Genomic DNA, 20,889 nt, shown 5'->3' on the forward strand with positions numbered 1-20,889 from the left:
TGAAGCGACTTAGCAGCAGCAGCAGCAAACCAAGTTATGTCATTACCAGCAGTGCTGTGACAGTTTCCATTGGCTGGGGCCTCTGGCTGTCCATTTTCTCGCATGATGCAATCAAGGTAGTGGCTATGGTCTCATCAGTTTTACTTCCTTGTTACCTCTATTGTCAGTCCTTAATTTTAGCCATTCTGATGGGTGTAGAAGAGTATCATGTGCATGCATGCTCAGTAGCTTTAGTGGTGTCCAACTCTTTGTGACCCCAAGGACTGTAGCCCACCAAGCTCCTCTATCCATGGAGATTCTCCAGGCAAGAATACTGAAGTGGGTTGCTGCGCCCTCCTCCTGAGAAGAGTATCATATCCTTGTTGTAATTTTCATCTTCCTCATTACAAATAAGGTTGAGTACCTTTATACAAGTTTGTCAAACATTTTGATTTTCTTTTGCAGAGTCTCCTAAAATATCTGACCCACTTTTCTTAATGGTGGTCAATCATTTCCTTAGAGATTTATATCTGTTCTTGGTATGTTTTATATATGAGCCCTTAATTTTGCATATTGTAAAATCTTCTCCCAATCTGTGACTTGCTTTTCATTGTCTTTAATGTTGTCTTTGGTTAGGCAGAAGTCCTCAAGTTATGAATTTAATGTAGCCATATTTTTAATTATTTTCTTTACAGTTGGTGACCTTTTTTGTTCAATTTAAAATTCACTTTATGTAATGAAGACAATATATATTATAGAATGCTATTTTACCTTTTACAATTCAATATATAATCAAATAGCACTAGATTTGAGGGAATCTCTCTTGTAGCTCAGCTGGTAAAGAATCCGCCTGCAATGCAGGAGACCCCAGTTCAATTCCTGGATCAGAAAGTTCAGCTGGAGAAGGGATAGGCTATCCACTTCAGTATACCTGGGCTTCCCTGGTGGCTCAGCTGGTAACAGAATCCATCTGCAATGCAGGAGACCTGTGTTGGATCCCTAGGTTGGGAAGATTCCCTGGGGAAGGGAACAGCTACCCACACCAGAATTCCATGGACAGAGTGGCCTGGCAGGCCCCAGTCCAGAGTCCCAAAGAGTTGGACACCACTGAGTGACTTTCAAGAAAAAAACATCTACCAATATTGAGTCTTGCAATCTATGAATGCAATATTTCTCCATTTATTTAGGTCTTCAATTTTTTTTAATATCTCATAATTCTCTCTGTAGGAGGGTTACCATCTGGTTAAATTTATTCCTAATTAACTGATATCTTGTATGCTCTGAATCATCTTTCTTTAAAACGTCAATGTTAACTTTTATTACTAATCCATTGAAACACAATTGATCCTCGAATATTGACTTTGTATCAGCAACTTTGTTAATTTATGAATTTAATAACTTTTCCTACGTGTTTTGATTTTCTATGCACATATCATCTATGGAAGAAGTTTTGTCTTCCTTCAGATTCCTGTACTTCCTCTTTTTCCAAAAATTAAAACCCACAATAATCTGAACCCGAGTAATGTGTTATTCTAGTTGTAAACCCAATAAAAAAGTGCCAGAGGATTCTTTCCACCTCGCATGCTCTAGCTCTGAGCCTCTGTGGCCAGACCAACACCCCTTAAATCATTTCCAATGCGGACGAATCCGAGCAAACAGAGCAGACACGGACGCGGGCTGCGCAGGCACGGACGCGGGCTGCGCAGGCACCCTGGTCGCCCCGCCCCTCGTCCCGACGCAGCCAATCAGCGCCCTCCTCTTACGAGGGTCCCTCCGATCAAAATGGTGGCGGTCGTTGGCTTGCCGTCCCGCTTTTAGTTCCATTGCTCTACTGCTCCCGTTGCAAAATGTGAAAGGAAACGCTGCCAGTGGAGGGGGTCGTGGGCCATGAGTCGGCGAAGGAAACATGGGGACAGCTCTGGCCTGAAGCAAACGCCGCGCAAAGCGATGGCGACTGAAGAAGGCAGTTTGGTGTTCGAATCGGGAAAGAGGCGGCTGAGGGCGGCCCGCGGCTCGGGGCCCCAAGGGCCAGGAGAGAGGCCTCCCCGGCCCTTGCCGCAGCAAGAACAGCCTCCAGTAGCCGCTTCGTGCAGTAAAAGTAATACCGAGGGTGAGACATGGGCAGCGGGGCCTCCCTGGGCCTCAGCGCCTCAGTTTTAGAGCCCCGGGTGGGGGTGGAGTCTGAAATCGTGTTTTCTTTCCCTGGGCTTCTCCCTCAAGAGTTCAAAATTAACCAGAAAATATTCCCCCACGACTTTCATCCCCGAGTATGAGCACTGCCCGGTTAGGCTTGACCACCACTTATCGCCCCTGCCACAGGAATAAGTTGTGGGGTTTACCTCAGGGAGGAGCGCTAATTTCTAGGCTGCTTCTCCAGGCATCTGCAGTGGCATAGCGATGAGAAATAATACCTTTTAAAGCCTTCAGGTTATGCCTAGAGGGGTTATTTCACCTTAAACTGTTTGCCCTGACCAGATTTTAGTGAAGAGGCCATATGAAATACAGTTACCTGTATTCTCAAGATCTCGGTGATGTTTTTACCTTACGAATAAACCGGAAGTTCCTTTGTATGAAGTTCCTTTGTATAAAGTTCCTCAAAGTAGGAAACTATGGGCCTCCAAGTATATCATTCTGATCACTTTTAGGTGTTTCATTTTTTTTAAAAAGATTTCTGATGAATCCTGATAGGAATTGAAACTCTTAAGAGCTGTTTCCTAGAGCATGTTATTAAAATAGAGCTTTTTACCTTGTTTGTAGTTTACTTTCACAAAACAATTGCAGAATAAACAAAAAGTGGTATTTGACAGAACGTAACTAAGAAATGGCTCACTATAGTTTTTTGAAATAATTAGTGTAAATTGGGTAGGGTTGCCCAAAGGAGGCTAAACACAGACTATTTCTGAAGTTGCTGTTGAAATATTTTTCATTTTTGAAATGTGTTTGTAAATTACAGGTGGTTCCAAAAGCCTCCGAGTTCCAGTGGAGTGGCTAGCTTATCTAGTATTGTCCATTTATAGAGCTATTAGATTGTCTTAAAGTAATTATTATTTACAATGTCAAGTTTGTAAAGTACTACTGGGATTTTTATGTGAAACAAACGTTTCAGTTGTGGATAAAGTAATATAGTCATCACTGGGAGAAAATTTTATAATTGGAACATAAAAAGTAATTTAGCTGAGGTATTTAACATTAGTGTGTTAAGAAGTAAAGTAATCCTTTAGAATGCAATAATAGTTATTTTCATCTTATTTTGTATAGAAAGATATGAGACACCAAAGAGAATGCTGCAAATGGATTTATTGTCATCTACCTTCAGTTCTCCTAATGATCCAGATGGACAGAATGATATCTTTTGGGATCAGAATTCTCCAATGACAAAACAATTAGGTAATTTGTCATTAATAGTTTTATCTGGGTGAATATTTGATGATTAGGATTTAACCTTAGAATTTCAGTCAGGTATTCACATCAGGAACTTTTATACAGCAGATGTTTTTCCAAAATCTTAAGTGATTTTGTTGCTGTGATAGGCATATGATGTCAGAGAGCTTAGTGATTTAAGTCATGCTAATTGTTTTCTATAAGAAGTGACTGATATTTTTAGAAATTTTTGTTTATAATTTATATGAATTTCTTTGTTTCTTTAGATAAAGGAAGAAAAAAGCAGCTTTACACCACAGATAGTGATGAGATCTCACATATTGTTAATCGTATTGCTCCTCAGGTAAATATAGGTAATTTTATAGTGTATTTTAGAACAGTGAAACAAATGGCAGTAAGTTTTGTTTGTAGTTCATTTATGTGAAAAATATTTTGTCTTATTCAATTCTCTTCTCCAAAAACAGAGCAGCACAGATTACTTTTACCTTTTCTACCTCTGAAATGCATGTTTTGAAAAAAGGAACATAATGTAAAGTTGGAAACATATATTTTTCTAAGCATATGTTTTATTTTTTAGAGATGATTTTTAACGAGAGCCTTGTTTTTATTTTGTTTTTAATGTTATTTAATAATACATGGTTATTATTTTTCAGGTTACTAAAAGAATAGAATCAGACAATAAAAATTTAAACTTCAAAATCTTTTTTTATTATTATTATTATTTTAACTGTCTGTAGTAGTGTTTTCCCAGTTGAAACTGCCTTTCTTAATACTTGTGAACTTAAAATATCGTCAGGAAACATTAGAGTGGAAAAAAACTGGATTTGGGTTTAGTACTAAGCCTTCTGTGGCAACCCCTAAGCAAGTCACTTGACTTGCCAGGTGGCACAGCGGTAAAGAATCTGTTTGCCAATGCAAGAGACGCAGGAGACATGGGTTCAGTCCCTGGGTCAGGAAGATCCTCTGGGGTGGAAAATGGCAACCCCCTCCTGTATTTTTGCCTTGGAAATTCGACAGACATAGGAGTCTGGTGGCTACTGTCCATGAGGTCTCAAAAAGTTGGACTTGACTGAGCATACACACACATACAAGAAGTCACTTAAACTATCTGAACTTTAGTTCATTTAGTTACTAAAATAGAATTCTTACTTGTCTTGCTCTCTTTCTTATATTATTGTGATGATTGAATTAGATAAAAATTGTAAAGTAAAGACTACTACAAATACTAGGTATATTAAAATTAAGTATGATAGTTAAATTATTTGCTGCAAAAGAACTGTGTTCAAAAGTTTCTTCTTCATTTCAGCTCTTGTGATGCTTGAGTAAGTCACTCTCTGCTCTGGACCTTTTTCTGTTTTTTCTTATTTAGCAACATTTAAATCCAGAAAACATCCAATTTTTATTTAGTGTCTTCACGGGAAGTATGATATTTTCCTTGATGTGGCCTCAGATAGTGACTGTATGTTGACCATAAACAATACATGGCGTTGGCCCAAACTGTGGGTACAAGGATCACCATCATCCTGGTGGAGGAGACAGGAAATAAAGTTTTTCTTAGTGGCTATAAAACATCCAAAATTACAACTAGCACAGTCAAAAGAGCTCTGTTGCTACTAGCTCTTACTTTCCATCTTTGGCATGTCATAGAAATACATTTTACATAGAGTTCATTAGTTAAATAGCATTTATGCCATATATTACTTGCTACATAAATTAACAATAGATCTTCATTAAATTGTTGATTTTACACGAAAGAAGCATAATAAAATGTGTTTGGACTGGCCAGCCTAAATAGTGATAAAAAAAAGGTAAGTAAATTATTGAACTCTTTACTTAAGTAGGCTGGAAATAATTGCTCACATAAATGGCAGTATTATGCAAGTGATAACTTGTGTATAAGAAAAAATACAGTTAAATTAGTTGTTTTTACGTAATACCCCTTTCAAGTGAGCACTTTTAAAGCGTATAAATCTTTGGTAATATCAAGGTCTGTTTAGGAACTTGTCATGTTCCAGAATGGCATAGATGAGTTACCCTCCTCAAATAATTATTTAAATCACCTTAATAGTTCCAGAGATATATTTTAAAATTTGTACTTTTAATTGATGGGGCTTTCCTGGTGGCTCAGTGGTAAAGAATCCACCTGCCAATTCAGGAGACGTGGATTCAATCCCTGGGTTGGGAATATCCTGTGGGGTAGGAGATGGCAACTTCAGTTTCCTTGCCTGGGAAATCCCATGGACAGGGGAGCCAGGTGGGCTACAGTCCATGGGGTCACAAAGAGCTGGACACGACTCGGGGACTAAACAACAAACAGCAATAGTTCCAGAGATGACATTTTTTTAAATTTGCATTTTTATTTTAGTTGATCAGTCATTTTACTTTCTTCGGGATACTTTTCATACAGTATTGTTTGTTTGAAGATGGTATATATTTTTCCATCATTTTTATACAACTCTGCACAGTATACTCTAGAATTAAATGAACTAATGTGCTTAGATACATTTTACAGCACCTGGATTGTACTATGTAATTATTAATGAGGAATTTTAAAAAATGTAACATTTACAATAATATAAAAACCATATATAGGACCCATGTATTTATATAACTGGATATATAAAGTTATTATACTTTTATTCTCTAAAAATGGAGTGAATTTAAAACTACTTGGTAAATGGACCAAAAAAAAAAATTTGTAATTAAATCATTAAGAATGTTATCTTCCCAAATTCAAGATTGTTGAAACAAAAGGGAAGCTATGTATTGAGTCTAAAATATCAAAATTATTGCTTTTCTTGAGTATTTGCAAAGCTGAAAACTGCTAGATTCAATTGGACATCTAAGGAAACTACTTTTTGATTGATTGATGATTTTGAAGTACCAAGTTGTAGGCAACTTATCACCTAACTTTCTAGTGTATAAACATGAACTGACATCTTTATGCTCAGCATTTTGCTAGATGCTGAGTTATCATAGAAACTGTCCTTGCCTTCAAGTAATCTGTAATCTAGTGATTAGATTATTTTGTGTGACAGTTGCTTGTTTATATTCATTCCAGGTACTATAAAAATAGAGTAGAAAATTATTAACTTGTTTATTTTGTTGGTTTGGTTTGTAACTAATAATAAATTCATTCTCTTAATTTTGTGCATGATCAAGTGACTAAAAGGTATAAAAGAAACATGTAGGACTAAAATGGCTTTTTTCTAGCCTTAATACTACTTAAAACTTCTTTACCCACTTTGTCTACTTAATTTTGTTCTTCTCGCTACCTCATTCACAGCATCAGTTCTAATCTTGCCATTATCTCTAACTTGGTCCTGACTTAATGCTAAATTTTCTTAGTTCTATCTAAGTGTTGTCAATTCACGTCAACATGGATTGTCCAACTTAGATAAATGTTATAATGGCAATAGGGAAAATTTGGAGATTCAGGTAATACAGAAAGAACTCCCTGTTTATTTTTTTATTCCTAATTCTGATAATTCCTGCTGCACAGTTTATTTCTAGTACTAATGTTTATTTTTATCAATATCTTAGGACAACTGAAATAAATTGATCAGTTTTCTTTTGATAAAAATATGTACTTTTATTATTGAATATGTATTTCTATTCTGCAGTGGCTTCCACAGTGGCTCAGATGGTAAAGAATCTGCCCGCAATCAATGCAGGAGACCTGGGTTCGATCCCTGGGTCAGGAAGGTCCCCTGGAGAAGGGAATGGCTATATACTCCAGTGTTTTTGCCTGGAAAATTCCATTGACAGAGGAGTCTGGCAGGCTACAGTCCATGGGGTCGCAAAGAGTCAGACATGACTGAGCAACTAACGTGCATTTCTAATTAAATTCTTAAAAACTTTAAAAGTTTTTTGAAAATATGGAAATCCCAATTCTGAGTGTTTTCATTCCCTAAAGCAAGTAGATCACTTCTTGCAACTTGTTATTACCATCCTCCAGCTTTTCATTGTTTTGAAGTTTGTTTAATTGCTGTCACTTTACCAGAATTTATTCCTTTAAGAAAATAATTCTACATAATTAAAGTGGGTTTTTGTTTGGTTAGTTGTTTTTGTACTTTCACATCTCTCTTTTTTTTTTTTTTTTGCCCTTCTACCAAAGGATGAGAAACCAACAACAGACTCCATGCTGGGCGTGTGGATTGGTGACACTGCCATTCCTTGCACTCCTAGTGTAGCAAAAGGAAAATCAAGAACAAAACTCAGCTGCACAAAGTAAGTTTAAACTTCTCAGTTTTTCTGACATTCAGTGAAGTGAATATTTTTAGTATTTTGTTTGGGCTTTGTGTGTATGTCAAAATGGTTATAAATTATTATCCTTAACTTTGACATGTAAAGTTTTGAACTTATTTATGTCAGGATATGTTAAAATTTGTGAGTTTTAATATTAAAACATGTTAAATAACGGTTGAGTATTTATGACTTTTAGAATATCTACATAATTTTTGAAATATTTGTTTAATAGGTTAAAATCACAAAATCAAGAGGAAGAACTTATGAAATTAGCTAAGCAATTTGATAAAAATATGGAAGAGCTGGATGTGATTCAAGAGCAAGACAAGAGAAATCATGATCTTATCCAGATGATTTCAGAAGCAGAGACTTCACTTAATTGCAGAGATAATGTACAGATGCAGTTGCTGTGTGATACAGTTCCTGAAATAGATAAGGCTCTACTAAAGAAGCCAGTGAAAGAAAACACCAAGATATCTGTGGTAAATGATCAGACCAGCAGTCAGAAGCCATTTGACCAAAATGCTGAAGCAGCCTTTATTGCCATGTTTGATGGTTCTACTCAGAAATGTAGTGGACAATTAAGCCAAGATTTGTCAGATTCTTTCTTGAAAACCAGTAATACTACCTTTGGAAAGAAAAACACTTTGAAAGAGGAGAAAATCATTACTAATGAATCTGTGGTCACTGAAAATCTGCCAAGTAAAACCCTAGGATCACTTTCTCATCAAGTCGATAATCCTGGAATGACAAAATCATATGTAACTTTCTGTACTAAGGAACCAGGAACTTTTAATAAGCACATTGATACTTTTACTACCAGTGATTTTGAGGATGATTGGGAAAACTTACTAAGTAATGAACCTTTTGTTATGCAGAATATTGAAACGTCTGAGCTGTTCCCTGCTCCTAAAACAATCCAAATTGCTGATCAAAAGGAAATGTGTTCCTTTAACAGTAAAGAGGCTAAAAGTAAGTCAGGAATGAATAAAAGTGTAGATGTCAAGTTAAGAGATTCAAAAATTTTACAAGGTCTTCCTTCAAATACATGGAACAATGAATTAACAGATGCTGAAAAATACAGATTTTCACCAAAGCCAAATGATAAACCAAATAAATTATCAACCATTGGAAATAAAATGAAATTGGAGAAATCTTTTAATATAGTTGTTAATCAAGACAAAATTCAAGACTGTGCAGTTGCATCTAATCTGACAAAAGTAAATGAAGATACTCATACTAAATTTAATTGTAAAGTAAATGCTTCTGAAAAGAAATCTGCTTTGAAACCAGGATGTTCTAATAAGTCCATTTTTAATCAGTCTTTGAAGGTGCCTGCTAATGTCAAGCCTTTCGGCTCAGCAACTTTGGGCAGTACAACCAGTGTTTGTAACCCAGATCAGACTAATGGATCAAAGTTAGGTTCTTTCTTTGATGATTGGAATGATCCATCATTTACCAATGAAATTGTTAAAGCATGTCATCAGTTAGAGAATAGCTGGGAAGCAGATGACGTAGATGATGATATATTATACCAGGCATGTGATGATATTGAAAGACTAACTCAGGAGCAAAATATTAGAGTTGACAGCAAGACATCAGAAAGTGTACTTGAGATCAATAATAGTTCTAAACATGGAGCCAAAAACGTGTTTACTACACCTAAACAAGGAAGTCAGTTGATGCAGTCAAAGCACCTGAATCTGAACAGCATTTCAGCACAGACATCTTCATTGGCAAATAGCTTACAAATAAATAAATCAGTGAAGATGGAGAGAGGGGAAATGTATGGAAATTCTCCAGGATTTTTAGGTGCCACGACAAATTTGAGTATATACTCTAAGAACTCAGACTGTCAGATCAGTAATCTGCATGTCTCTTGCAACAACCCTGATGTACCAAAACAAGTGAATAGTTCTAAGTCAGTTCTTACAGGAAGTTCAAGTTTGAATGTGGGTTCACATCATATGAGTACAGAAATTGCTGCTTCTAAGAACAGATTGAGTACCCTACATCTATCCAAGAGCACCACAAGAGGTAAAGCTCAGAGTGACCTTAACAGAGCAGTTAGATTGTCTGAGTACGTGTTTACAAAGATGAAAAATTGTCCGATGCTTTCCCCATTTAATAACAGTTCTGTAACAGGAAGTATTTCTGATACCAAAATAGCACAGGGTTTGGAGAAGAATAAAACTGCCAACCCGTTACCTGGGAAGGCTGTTCAACAGCAGCCTTTGGTGAAATTTTCTGAACCTTTGAAACAACCTTCAAAAGGTATGTATGAAACAGTGTTCTTTGAAAAATAGCCAGACTAGTTCTTTGTTGTATTGAATTTTCATAACATATATGTTAAAGACTATTCTGCTTTAACTAGAAGTCTTAAAGTGATTCTTACAAATAATGATGCTGGAATATACAAACACTGGGTGGTTTGTGTTTTTAAAAGACTGCATTGAATTCTTGGCCAACATATAATACAGTGACTATTATAGTTGCCAATCAGTAAGTATGTGTTGAGTCTTTTCTGAATTATTTCCTAGAAAATTTTACTTATACATCTATGTATTACTGTCTGAGAGTCCTTGTGTTCACTGAAATACCTCACTGTTTTAAAATTTGAGTAATTGTCTATTTTTAGCAGAACAATATGTGAAGGTTTAGAGCATTCTACTTAAATGCCTTTGCTAGAATACTATCTGATATAAAACTGTTAGCTATTATGGTTAGAGTTGTTATTTAGTACATCTTGTGATCTTTGATTCTTTCCAGTTTTTCTTTTCCCCCAATTTTCCTTTCTATCTCTCAAGTTCCATTGTTTTTACTTCAAAAAATGTATCTCAAAATGGTCCATTTTTCTCACTCTCTGCTGTACCACCCTTATGCAAGGCAACATTGCCTGACTGGACTGCTGCAGTTCTTCTACCTGTTCCCTCTCATTTCTAGTCTCCAAACAGCAAACTCATCTTTTAAAACAAGGTTAAAAAAATAAAAAGCAAGTAGACATATTTGGCATTCCTCTGCTTGAAGACAAGCTTCAGGCACCACTCATCGTATTTCAAATAAAATCTTAATTTACACCCTGATGTGCAAGCCTGGACTGTCTCTATAACCTACCTGTTCTCTTTTTTCCTTGCCTTACCTACCAGATTTCAGCTACCCCAGCTGTATTTGAGTTCCTCAAACAGAATAGGTTCTTCTCTAGTTCAGGAACTTTGCTATTCTCAGCTAACACTACTGCCTTCAACGGTCTATAAATGCTTTCCTGTTATTTTCAGTCATCTCTCTTTTATTTCCTTAATTTCTTTTGTCACAGTTTGCAATCAGATATTGATTACCATCTCTCTCATCAGTGAATCTAGGCTACCATAGCAGCTGCCATTTAGAAGATGTTTAATAAATATTTGAGTGAACATTATACAATATAATCTGAAAAGTCTGTCATTCACTGATACTGTAATAATTTTTTAAAAGGAATATTTCTGGCATAACTGTGTGTGTTTCTTAATGCCCAGTGCTCTTCAACAGAAACCTGTATCCCCACATGCATACACCAGATCTGCTAGCTGGTTTCCATTTATCTCTTAAACACATTGTGTTTCTAACTACTCAGAATGATTTTGATTCACTGTCTCAGTTATGCCAGTAGCCCGTGCTAACTTGTTTTACACCATTTACTATGCTGGCTTGTAAATATTGACTTTTTACATCAGTCTCCCTCACTTGAGGCTAACATTAGGAATTTTGCCTATTATGTAGATCAATGTTGATATGGTAATGGAGTTTTTAGTTTCTTTTAATAGTAGATTTTCTGTTTAGATTCTAAATGATGCTTTTGTTGGCATTATCACTACAACTTTCCTGTTAAGTGATCCCTCACTTTAAAAAAATTTGCAACAGTAATAGGTTATTGTTTAAAAGTAAAAAGTATAAGTTAATTTGACATAAAAAGGTAAGTCCTCTATTTCTCCTTTTTTCTAATGATTTTTCAGGGAAAGCCCCTGTTAATAGCATTTTCTGCAAGTATAAAAACGTAGGGGTGAAGGATGGTGTGTGTGTACCTATACATTTATTTAAATAGTTGTAATTATATAGCAAAGACTATTTGACAGCTTGATTTTGCTTTCACTTAATATATTGTAACTGTCTTTTTCCTGATAGTAGATAGAGATTTGCTTTAGTCCTTTGAATCTCTACATAGTATGTAGTTGTATGGATGATACCATAATTTATCTGTTTCTCTATTGATGGAGGTTTAGTTTGATTGCAGTTTTTTGCATTATAAGCAGTCCAGTGTGCCAGTGAATATTCTACATAAATTTGCACATGCTCATGAGATTGTATCTGTTTGAAAATTGATACAAGATTCACAATATTTTAAATGTTGATGGAGATCTTTAAATCTTACCCCTAATTACATCAATTTATTACTTTTATCAATACTGACAATGAATACGCTACGTTATCACCCAAACTAGATATTTTGAAACTTTAAAATTGTTGTCAATTGATAGTAGTTTCAGATATTTGTTTATATTTAAGTACAGTTAAGTGAGTCATTCTTCCAGTGTGAATTAACTTAATTATACTTGTAAGTCCATTAAAGACTAAGTCTCTCTGGAATATGTGAGTTTCTCCGAAACTCCTGTCTACTATTTTATCAGCATTGTTTTTTATGGACAGACTCTTTCAGTTTACTTTACAGTTTTTCTGTTAAGTTTATTGATAGTACCTAATATTCTAATTAATATTAACCTTGTTGACATTTTCTATTATTGCCATTTCCTTTTACTTTGGTGTAGCAAGCTGCTCTGCAGCAAATACCTTTGGCAGGGTGGGCGGGGTGGGGGATACTTCTAACTACCTCATTGTTTTAAGTTAGATTTGGCTAATTGTGGCCTGTCCAAATCCAGCCTATATAACCTGTTTTTTGTACAGCCACCATATTAAGGTGATTTTCACTTTTTAGATGGTTGAAAAAAATGAAAAGAATAATAATACTTAATACCTTTTGAAAACTATGTGGAATTCATGTTTCATTGTCCATAAACAAACTTTTATTTAAACATAGCCACATCATTTGTTTATATGTGTTGCCCATGGCTGTTTTCATGCTGCCGTGACAGAGCTGAATAGTTGCCACAGGAAATCCTATGCCTCTTAAAAGTTAACATATTTTTGGGTCTTTTACTGAAAAAAAGGACTTCCCTGGTGGCTCAGTGATAAAGAATCTGCCTGCCAATGCAGGAGACACAGGTTGGATCCCTGAGTTGGGAAGATTCCCTGAAGAAGGAAATGGCAACACGTTCCAGTATTCTTGCCTGGGAAATCCCATTGACAGAGGAGCCTGGAAGATTACAGTCCACAGGGTTGCTAGAATCAGACTCGGCTTAGTGACTAAACAGCAACTGAAAAAAAAAAGTTTTTCACCCCTGCTTCAGGATTAAGATTTGAAAGAGCCATTTTTGTTTTGTTCCTCGCCAGTAGTTGGAGCCCTTGGTATGTATTTTTATCGAAGAAATGAATGGCTCTTCCAAAATCAAATTTTCCCTATGTGACTTTATTGTATCTTTTGAAATTAATTTGTAGAATACCACATAACCAACTGAGGTGCCAGTTTTAGGGAGCTATGTTCTATTCTGCCAGGGATTATTAACCTATTTTCCTTCTAAATTTACAGTCAACTGAATGTAAATTGTGTGTGTGTTCTGAGTTTCTTGTGTTTCTCCGCTTTCAGACTAAAATAATAAATTAGTCAAGCTAATTTAAAAGTATGTTGTATCTTTCTATAAGAAAAAATAGCTGTAGTCTATAAGATAATTGATTTAGAAAGTAAAAGGCAACAGAATCACCTGGGGAATTTGAGATATATATCTCTTACTCTGAGCACCCTCTCCCATTTCTGATTATACTGGGGACAGAAGGAGAGAGTGATGATATATTTTGGGTAAATATCTACGTTGGTTAACAAGAGAAATGTCTTATAACAACTATATTCTGAATCTCTGTAGATGTCACTGTAGATATTATTTCTCTTGTTAACAGTACTACTGATTCTTATTCTTTAAAGGGTAAATTTTACAACATATACAGTTTCACCAATACACAGTCACTTAAATATGTATTTGGATGATGGTCTTGATTTTAGAACATTAAATGAAAAAATGTTGGCTAAAATTTTGAAGTCTAATTCTTAGTAGCATTACATAAATAATCTAATATTTTAGCTCAGTGATTTGGCTTAACTGTGGAATTAAATTCATTTTATTAGAACTCAGAATTTTGGTAGAGGCAGAATTGGTTGTGTTAAATTTAAGACACGTTGTTCATTTCATAGTATGTTTATCTGAAGTATATACTAAGGTATGTTGCATAAAAAAATATCAGAATGCTTCATATTTTTTAAAAAGATTTCATACTGAAAATTTTATGCAGACATCCTGCTCCTTGAAATAATTTTCCAATGTTTATAGAAAATATATCCTCCATCTAAAAATACAGTATTTGACAGTGAATTTTATGTTTATTGACATGATAGGTTTCACTCTATTACTGCAAAATATTTTTCTTAAACAGCTGAAATGAAAATCTCTGAGATCTATAGAGGAAAAAATGTAGGCGTAGGAATATTAACATCAGTTATAGTAAAAATATATATTTGAAGTATTATTAATATATGATTCATTTTATTTTGAGTACATTTCTATTAAAATCTATGTAACATTTAAAATTCCAGTTTGTTTTTAAAATATATTCATTTATTGGTTATATAAATTAGGTGTCATTGTTCATAAGAATTATTTGCTGGGTAGTCAAAATATAGTTTTTAATCAATTTTATCACCCTGTGAGAAGAGTACATCAAAGAGATTGATCAGTTCTTGATTTCATTTTGGCCTGGAGCCGTGTACTGTATCTGCATTTGTAGTCTTATACTTAATAGTTTAGGATGGGCCCCCTTGATGGCTAGGTTGTAAAGAATCCTCCTGCCAATGCTAGAGACATGAGATGCAGGTTCAGTCCCTGGGTCAGGAAGATCCCCTGGAGAAGTAAATAGCAACCCACTCCAGTATTCTTGCCTGATAAACCCCATAGACAGCGCCTGACAGGCTACAGTCCATGGGGTCACAAGAGTCCCACAGGACTTAACAGAACAGTTAAACAGCAACAACATGGTTGAGTAACAAAACCAAAGACATTCTTTACCATCTGAGTCACAGGGAAGCCCAATAACAAAACCAGTGTGGCAGATCTGGGTAATGAAAAAGTAAAAATTAAAACTCATTCAGAATGATTTTATAGTCTTTAAAACTAATATCTATATTTGGTTTCATTTTTAGAAGAAGAAGAGAAAAATAGAAAGTGTTCTCCGGAAGAAATTCAGAGAAAAAGACAAGCAGCGCTGATTAGAAGAATGGCCAAAGCACAGGCATCATCTGTAAAGAAAGGCAGATGATTTATTTAATGAAATGTTACTTGGGAGATAAAGACAGTTGATAACTATCTATGATAGGAAATGTTTTTCTTGATTTCTCCATGAGAAATTTAATGCTGTTATAAAGCGTGGACTTCTGCTATATTTAATAAATCAGTGTTTATGTGGTCGATGAAACTTTTCCTTGGAGATGTATATTGAAGTTAATTGCATGTAAGTTTTGGAAGTTCAGTAAAGTTAGCAGTTAGGTAGTAGAATTATGCAGAGGAAAGTTTTATTTTTAAATACTGTGATTACAGAGGGTCATCCCAAAACTCCTTAATTTTTTATTGTTAATTGTTTTCCAAATACAAAACTTCAACCTACTAAGTTAATAGAATTTTTTGTTGTTATTTTCAGTAACTGTTCCTTAAAGTTTTTATACATTTCTGAAATTTAATTAATACTTTCATATTCTTAGGAACATGGATGGTAGGAAATAAAGGACTTCACTTTATTTGTAAGAAATTACTCTTTTCAATTCCTAGTCTGTAATAGATGTGAATTTAAAATTTTCTAAAATGTAATGCATTTTGGAAACTTCACACCATTTTTAGGGAAGATCCTGATTTAAGAACTTTAGAAAAAAGAATGTGGATTGGCTATATAAGTAGTGTAGCGTCATTAACATTTAGAACTATCAGAAACTTTAGAGATCATCTGGTCTAATTTCATTGTATAGGTGAGAGATGAATACTTATTCTGAAAGTCACAGGCAAGTTCGTGCTTGGATTAGAAAGGTTTATTTCATTCTAATGAATACCTAGTCAAATGGTATCATTTGCTTCAGAGTATTAATTACTACATAAAATAACTTGTTTGTGGGAGCATTAATTGTAGTATAAAATTAAAAGTAAAATACATTAAGAGACTTTCATAATAATGCTGATTGTTTCTTATATTAAAGAATCAGGATATAAAAAGAATCTCTTCAATTTTCCTGTAACTATGTAATTTTCCCTTGATTAATTCACTGACTTTGCTTATTCTTCTCTATTATCTGTTTTTGTCTGAGATTTTCTAAGCCAGAAGTAAAAAGACTCTAAGATGAGGGCATAAGGGTGGTAAGAATGCTTTGTTTATCCCAAATGGCTTTAGGAGATGTGACGAAAGTTATAGATGTGACATACCTATGAGGGTGTTCACCATTATTTTGACCTATACAGAGATACTTCATTTTTAAAATTGTATTTTCATATATAACACATTCTCGGAGGAGGCAATGGCACCCCACTCCAGTACTCTTGCCTGGAAAATCCCATGGATGGAGGAGCTTGGAAGGCTGCAGTCCATGGGGTCGCTGAGGATCAGACACGACTGAGCCACTTCACTTTCACTTTTCACTTTCATGCATTGGAGAAGGAAATGGCAACCCACTCCAGTGTTCTTGCCTGGAGAATCCCAGGGACGGGGAAGCCTGGTGGGCTGCCGTCTATGGGGTCGCACAGAGTCGGACACGACTGAAGTGACTTAGCAATAGCAATATAGCACATTCTAGGTAATGTGTAATTTTTGTCTAAGGCTCTTATTAGAAAGAACATAAATACAGGTAATTGTTGTATGTAAGAGAATGAAGAGCTGAGAATCTTCAGTCGCTCAGTCATGTCCGACCCTTTGCGACCCCATGAATCGTAGCACGCCAGGCCTCCCTGTCTGTCACCAACTCCCGGAGTTCACTCAAACTCACGTCCATCGAGTCGGTGACGCCATCCAGCCATCTCATCCTCTGTCATCCCCTTCTCCTCCTGCCCCCAATCCCTCCCAGCATCAGAGTCTTTTCCAATGAGTCAGCCCTTCGCATGAGGTGGCCAAAGTCCTGGAGTTTCAGCTTTAGCATCATTCCTTCCAAAGAACACCCTTATCTTTTTCTAAAATAACTTAACTGTGTTCTTACTATCCTTTGGTATCTATCTCTGCTTTTGTTTATTTAAGCTTCTCCCGCCCACCACTTGATTTATCTAGAATGCCTTTAGCCTATTCTGTCCAGTTGTGAAAACAGCCCAGTAAGTTTCCGTTTCTTTGACCCTTGTACCCTACCCTCCTTACTTCTTGTGGGTCAGCTGGTAAAGAATCCACCTGCAATGCAGGAGACCTGGATTTGATCCCTGGTTTGGGAAGATCCCTAGAGAAGGGAAAGGCTACCCACTCCAGTATTCTGGCCTAGAGAAGTTTATGGACTGTAAAGTCCATAGTGTCTGAAAAGTTCGGACACGACTGAGCGACTTCACTTTCACTTTCATCCTTACTGGAATTGATTTCTCTGATCATTGTGGTACTTATTTCTTGTATCTTTTGTAGAACAATTCTGTAATGCCTTATGTGTTAATTCAGTTGTATATGCATTGTAGTAATATTTGTAAAACTTTTTAGTTTGCATCTCTTCCATAATTTTATCATGTTCTCAATATAGCCTATGCTGCTAATTACTTAACAATTTCTTTAAAGTGACCACTTTTCTCTTTAAAGGCAAACTTACAGTACTTATGGAGTTGTAAGTGTGGCTCACCAAATCCAAGCCTGAGAATGCTCTTCACCCTCTCCCTTTTTATCATACTGATTCGTCTTCTTTAGTTGTTGTTGGAGACGGTAGGAGTTGAGGGGCCCATTACTGAGCATATGGAGGACTGTTTAGATAGTGTCTCTAGCTTGGCTTTTTCCAGTTTTCACACAAGGAAGGGGCAACTGGTAGGCCTGGCAGTTCTAGTCCATCTCAAGCTCTGCTGCTATTTATGTATCTCAGGTTGGCTGCAGAAAAACCAATGCTAAGAATGCCATTATTGTAGGAAAATCTACAGAAGAGAGCCTCTCTGTCATTATTCATTCTTGCTGTAGTCATCTCTGATCCAAGGAAAATTTGGATTGCTTCTTACATACAGTGTTACGCATGCATGTACCACACCTTGGGAAAAACTACTTATATCGTTATACTCTATTATCACTAAAGTTCTTAAGGGCAGAGGCATCTTATTCATCTGTCTATCCACTATTCAGTGGCTGGTATTCAGTGGTATTTATAAAATGTTGAATGAATTTAAATGGATTCTGATGGCAGAGATTCTGTCTTGCCGCATATAAAGCATTTTGACTCTGATTCCTTGAACTTCAGAATTGGAATATGTTTCTAGAAACAGTTTAAATTTAGCCTAACACTGATTCATATAAATGATAATTTATCTGGAGTATGATTGTAGTTTTCAGTTCTTGGTCGGATGTAGTGATCATAATTGCTTGTGAGACAAAAACAAAGCAACAAATTTAGGTCTTTATGCCTTCCCGTAGACTTCATAAATGAGTACATCAGGGGTAGATTTTTATGTTTGCTTTTAAAGTCCATTGACTAAAATCAACAGGATCCAGAAGAAGGCATAATTACTAAATTGATACAACAGTTGCTAAATGTTTTATTTACCATGAATGGTTTTAAGAAATTTACATTTAAAGGCCATTTTACAAATAAGGAAACTGAAATAAGCATAATAAGTGACTTTCTCAAGGTCATACAGTTGGATGTTGGAGCTGGAGTTTGAACTCAAGCAGTGTAATTACAAATAATACGATATTAACCACTGAATATATGGTCATTCATGGAAACTTCACAAAAACCAGTGGTTTATGGAAATTACCTGAATGTATTCTGATGCTGGGAGGGATTGGGGGCAGGAGGAAAAGAGGACGGCAGAGGATGAGATGGCTAGATGGCATCACCGACTCGATGGACGTGGGTTTGTGTGAACGGGAGTTGGTGATGGACAGAGAGGCCTGGCGTGCTGCAATTCATGGGGTCGCAAAGAATTGGACATGACTGAACTGAACTGATAGGAAATAATTGTAACATTTCAAGCATATGTGCCAGAAAACTCACTAGAATTCTATAGCTTAATTGTATAGCTCAGGAGAATTTTCTTCAAGTCTGAATTGCTATTACAGATGACTCCTGTATTCTATGTGTATGTGAGAGGGTGAGTTGGTATTGATTATATGAATACATATATACATATATGAATATATTTTTTTCATGCAACTATTAAGAGAAATCCATAAAATGTATAGCTATATTAAATATCTTCATTTTACTTCACTATTTTAGTAATTTCTGGGTGTTCTAGTTTTAAATCTACCGGGGAAAACTTGCTTAGTCCAAGATGTAATGGCATACTCCAGCTTTCTAGTAAAACTTTGATCCAGGTAGTAAAATTAGGGTTTCTGGTTAGATGCCCACTGTATAGAATAGTGGTATTCTGCATTTAATTTGTTGTAATACATTGTTATGGTTGAAGTACTGGGTTGACCAAAAAGTTTGTTCGGGTTTTTCTGTATGCTGTACTGTATTTTTGTATTTCTGTACCTGTTTGTATGAGTTTAGAGGAAAACCCAAATGAACTTTTTGGCCAACCCAATATATGAAGAGTCTCATGTCTCACAGATATATAGTTAGACAAAGCAGCACTGAAATAATCTTTTATATAATTGTAGATACTCTTTTGATGTTATTCAAAAAACTCGAGAAGTGGTAGTTTCTTAAAAGTTAGCTGTAATTTCTGTTTCTAGCCATGATGGAAAACAAGGACTGCTTGTTCTTGCTGAAAGAATCAAATAAAAAATAAACTACATGGAGAAGTGGACTTCAAGACCTTAGGCCTCAGACAGTGAGGAAAATTGGGAAACAAATAGAACCCTACAGTTTTCCCAGCTTACTGATTTGAGGGAACTTCCAAGCCATGAAGCAAGGAAGGGGAACAGAGGAAGAGCCAGGTAGGCTCCCTGAGTTAAGGAAAGGGAGCTAAGTGTCTTAGGAAGACTAAGATTTCATGAGGCAGAGGACCAGCCAGGAGACAACACAGAACTCCAGATACCTATAGATGGTCACTTTGAGAATTAAACAGTCCTGATCAGCAAAGTATATGAGGAAGCAGACTGGAGAAAGAGGCATTTGAAAGGATTAGAGGATTCGTGTGGGTCTGGTAACTGCCTATTGTCAGCAACCACAGTTGAATGGGTAGCCCTTGATTCTAATAGGGAATAATTACCCCCAAACTGTACTGCTGTGGCTCCACTCAATAAATTAAATGTGAGATTCAAAAGGATCAAACCATTCTCAAGTAACTGTCCCAGAACAAAGCTCAAAAGTGTTTATTAAAATCAAAAAAATACTCAACATTATGAGGTGAAATTAACAATGGATGTCATCAATTAAAGATCAGTAGACATGCAAAGAAACAAAAAACATGATCCATAAGAAAGAATAATCGAGTGAAACCAACCTAGGTCTTAAACAGATTTTAGAATTAGCAGGTAAGGGTATTAGGTAAAACTTAACGTACTCAGAAGATTTAGAAACATGTAGGATTTTAAGGCCAAAATCAAACTTACAGAGGTGAAAACTGTAATTTCCAAGTTGAAAAATACACTAGATGGGATGAATGACGCATTAGGCATTGCCCAAGAAAAGATTAGTAAACAACATGTTAACAGGAACTACTCAGAATGGAGGAGGGGGAATAAAAGCATGAATGAGTTACAGAACAGCTTCAAGTATCCAGCTGCTGCTGTTGCTGTTAAGTCGCCAAGTTGTGTCTGATTCTATGATCCCATGACTGACGGTGGGATTTCCCAGCAAGAATGCTGCAATGGGGATTGCCATTTACTTCTCCAGGGGATCTGACCCAGGGATTGAACCTGGATCTCCTGCATTGGCAGGCATATTCTTTACCACTGAGCCACCAGGGAAGCCCTATCCAGAATATATAAATTACTCTTAAAACTCAACCTTAAAACAGGAAACAATAAGAAAGAGGAGAGAACAAAGATTTG

General features: G+C 35.9%; 1 protein-coding gene across 4 annotated transcripts; it reads left to right on the top strand.

The window, feature by feature from the left end:
* Positions 1-1,723: 1,723 nt before the first annotated feature.
* ETAA1 (ETAA1, ATR kinase activator) lies at positions 1,724-15,949 on the top strand. Of its 4 annotated transcripts, none has more exons than XM_027555655.1 (6): positions 1,724-2,089; positions 3,242-3,366; positions 3,627-3,703; positions 7,478-7,590; positions 7,841-9,882; positions 14,945-15,949. In XM_027555655.1, the coding sequence occupies exons 2-6, from the start codon at positions 3,261-3,263 to the stop codon at positions 15,058-15,060; spliced, it is 2,454 nt and encodes an 817-aa protein (XP_027411456.1). In that variant the 5' UTR covers positions 1,724-2,089; positions 3,242-3,260; the 3' UTR covers positions 15,061-15,949. The 4 variants fall into 4 exon arrangements, with proteins under 4 accessions (XP_027411456.1, XP_027411454.1, XP_027411453.1 ...); XM_027555653.1 differs by having other exon boundaries at positions 1,724-2,077; positions 3,238-3,366; XM_027555652.1 differs by having other exon boundaries at positions 3,238-3,366; positions 14,945-15,594.
* Positions 15,950-20,889: the final 4,940 nt, after the last annotated feature.

Source organism: Bos indicus x Bos taurus, chromosome 11 (assembly GCF_003369695.1).
Source record: "Bos indicus x Bos taurus breed Angus x Brahman F1 hybrid chromosome 11, Bos_hybrid_MaternalHap_v2.0, whole genome shotgun sequence".
Taxonomy (NCBI): domain Eukaryota; kingdom Metazoa; phylum Chordata; class Mammalia; order Artiodactyla; family Bovidae; genus Bos; species Bos indicus x Bos taurus.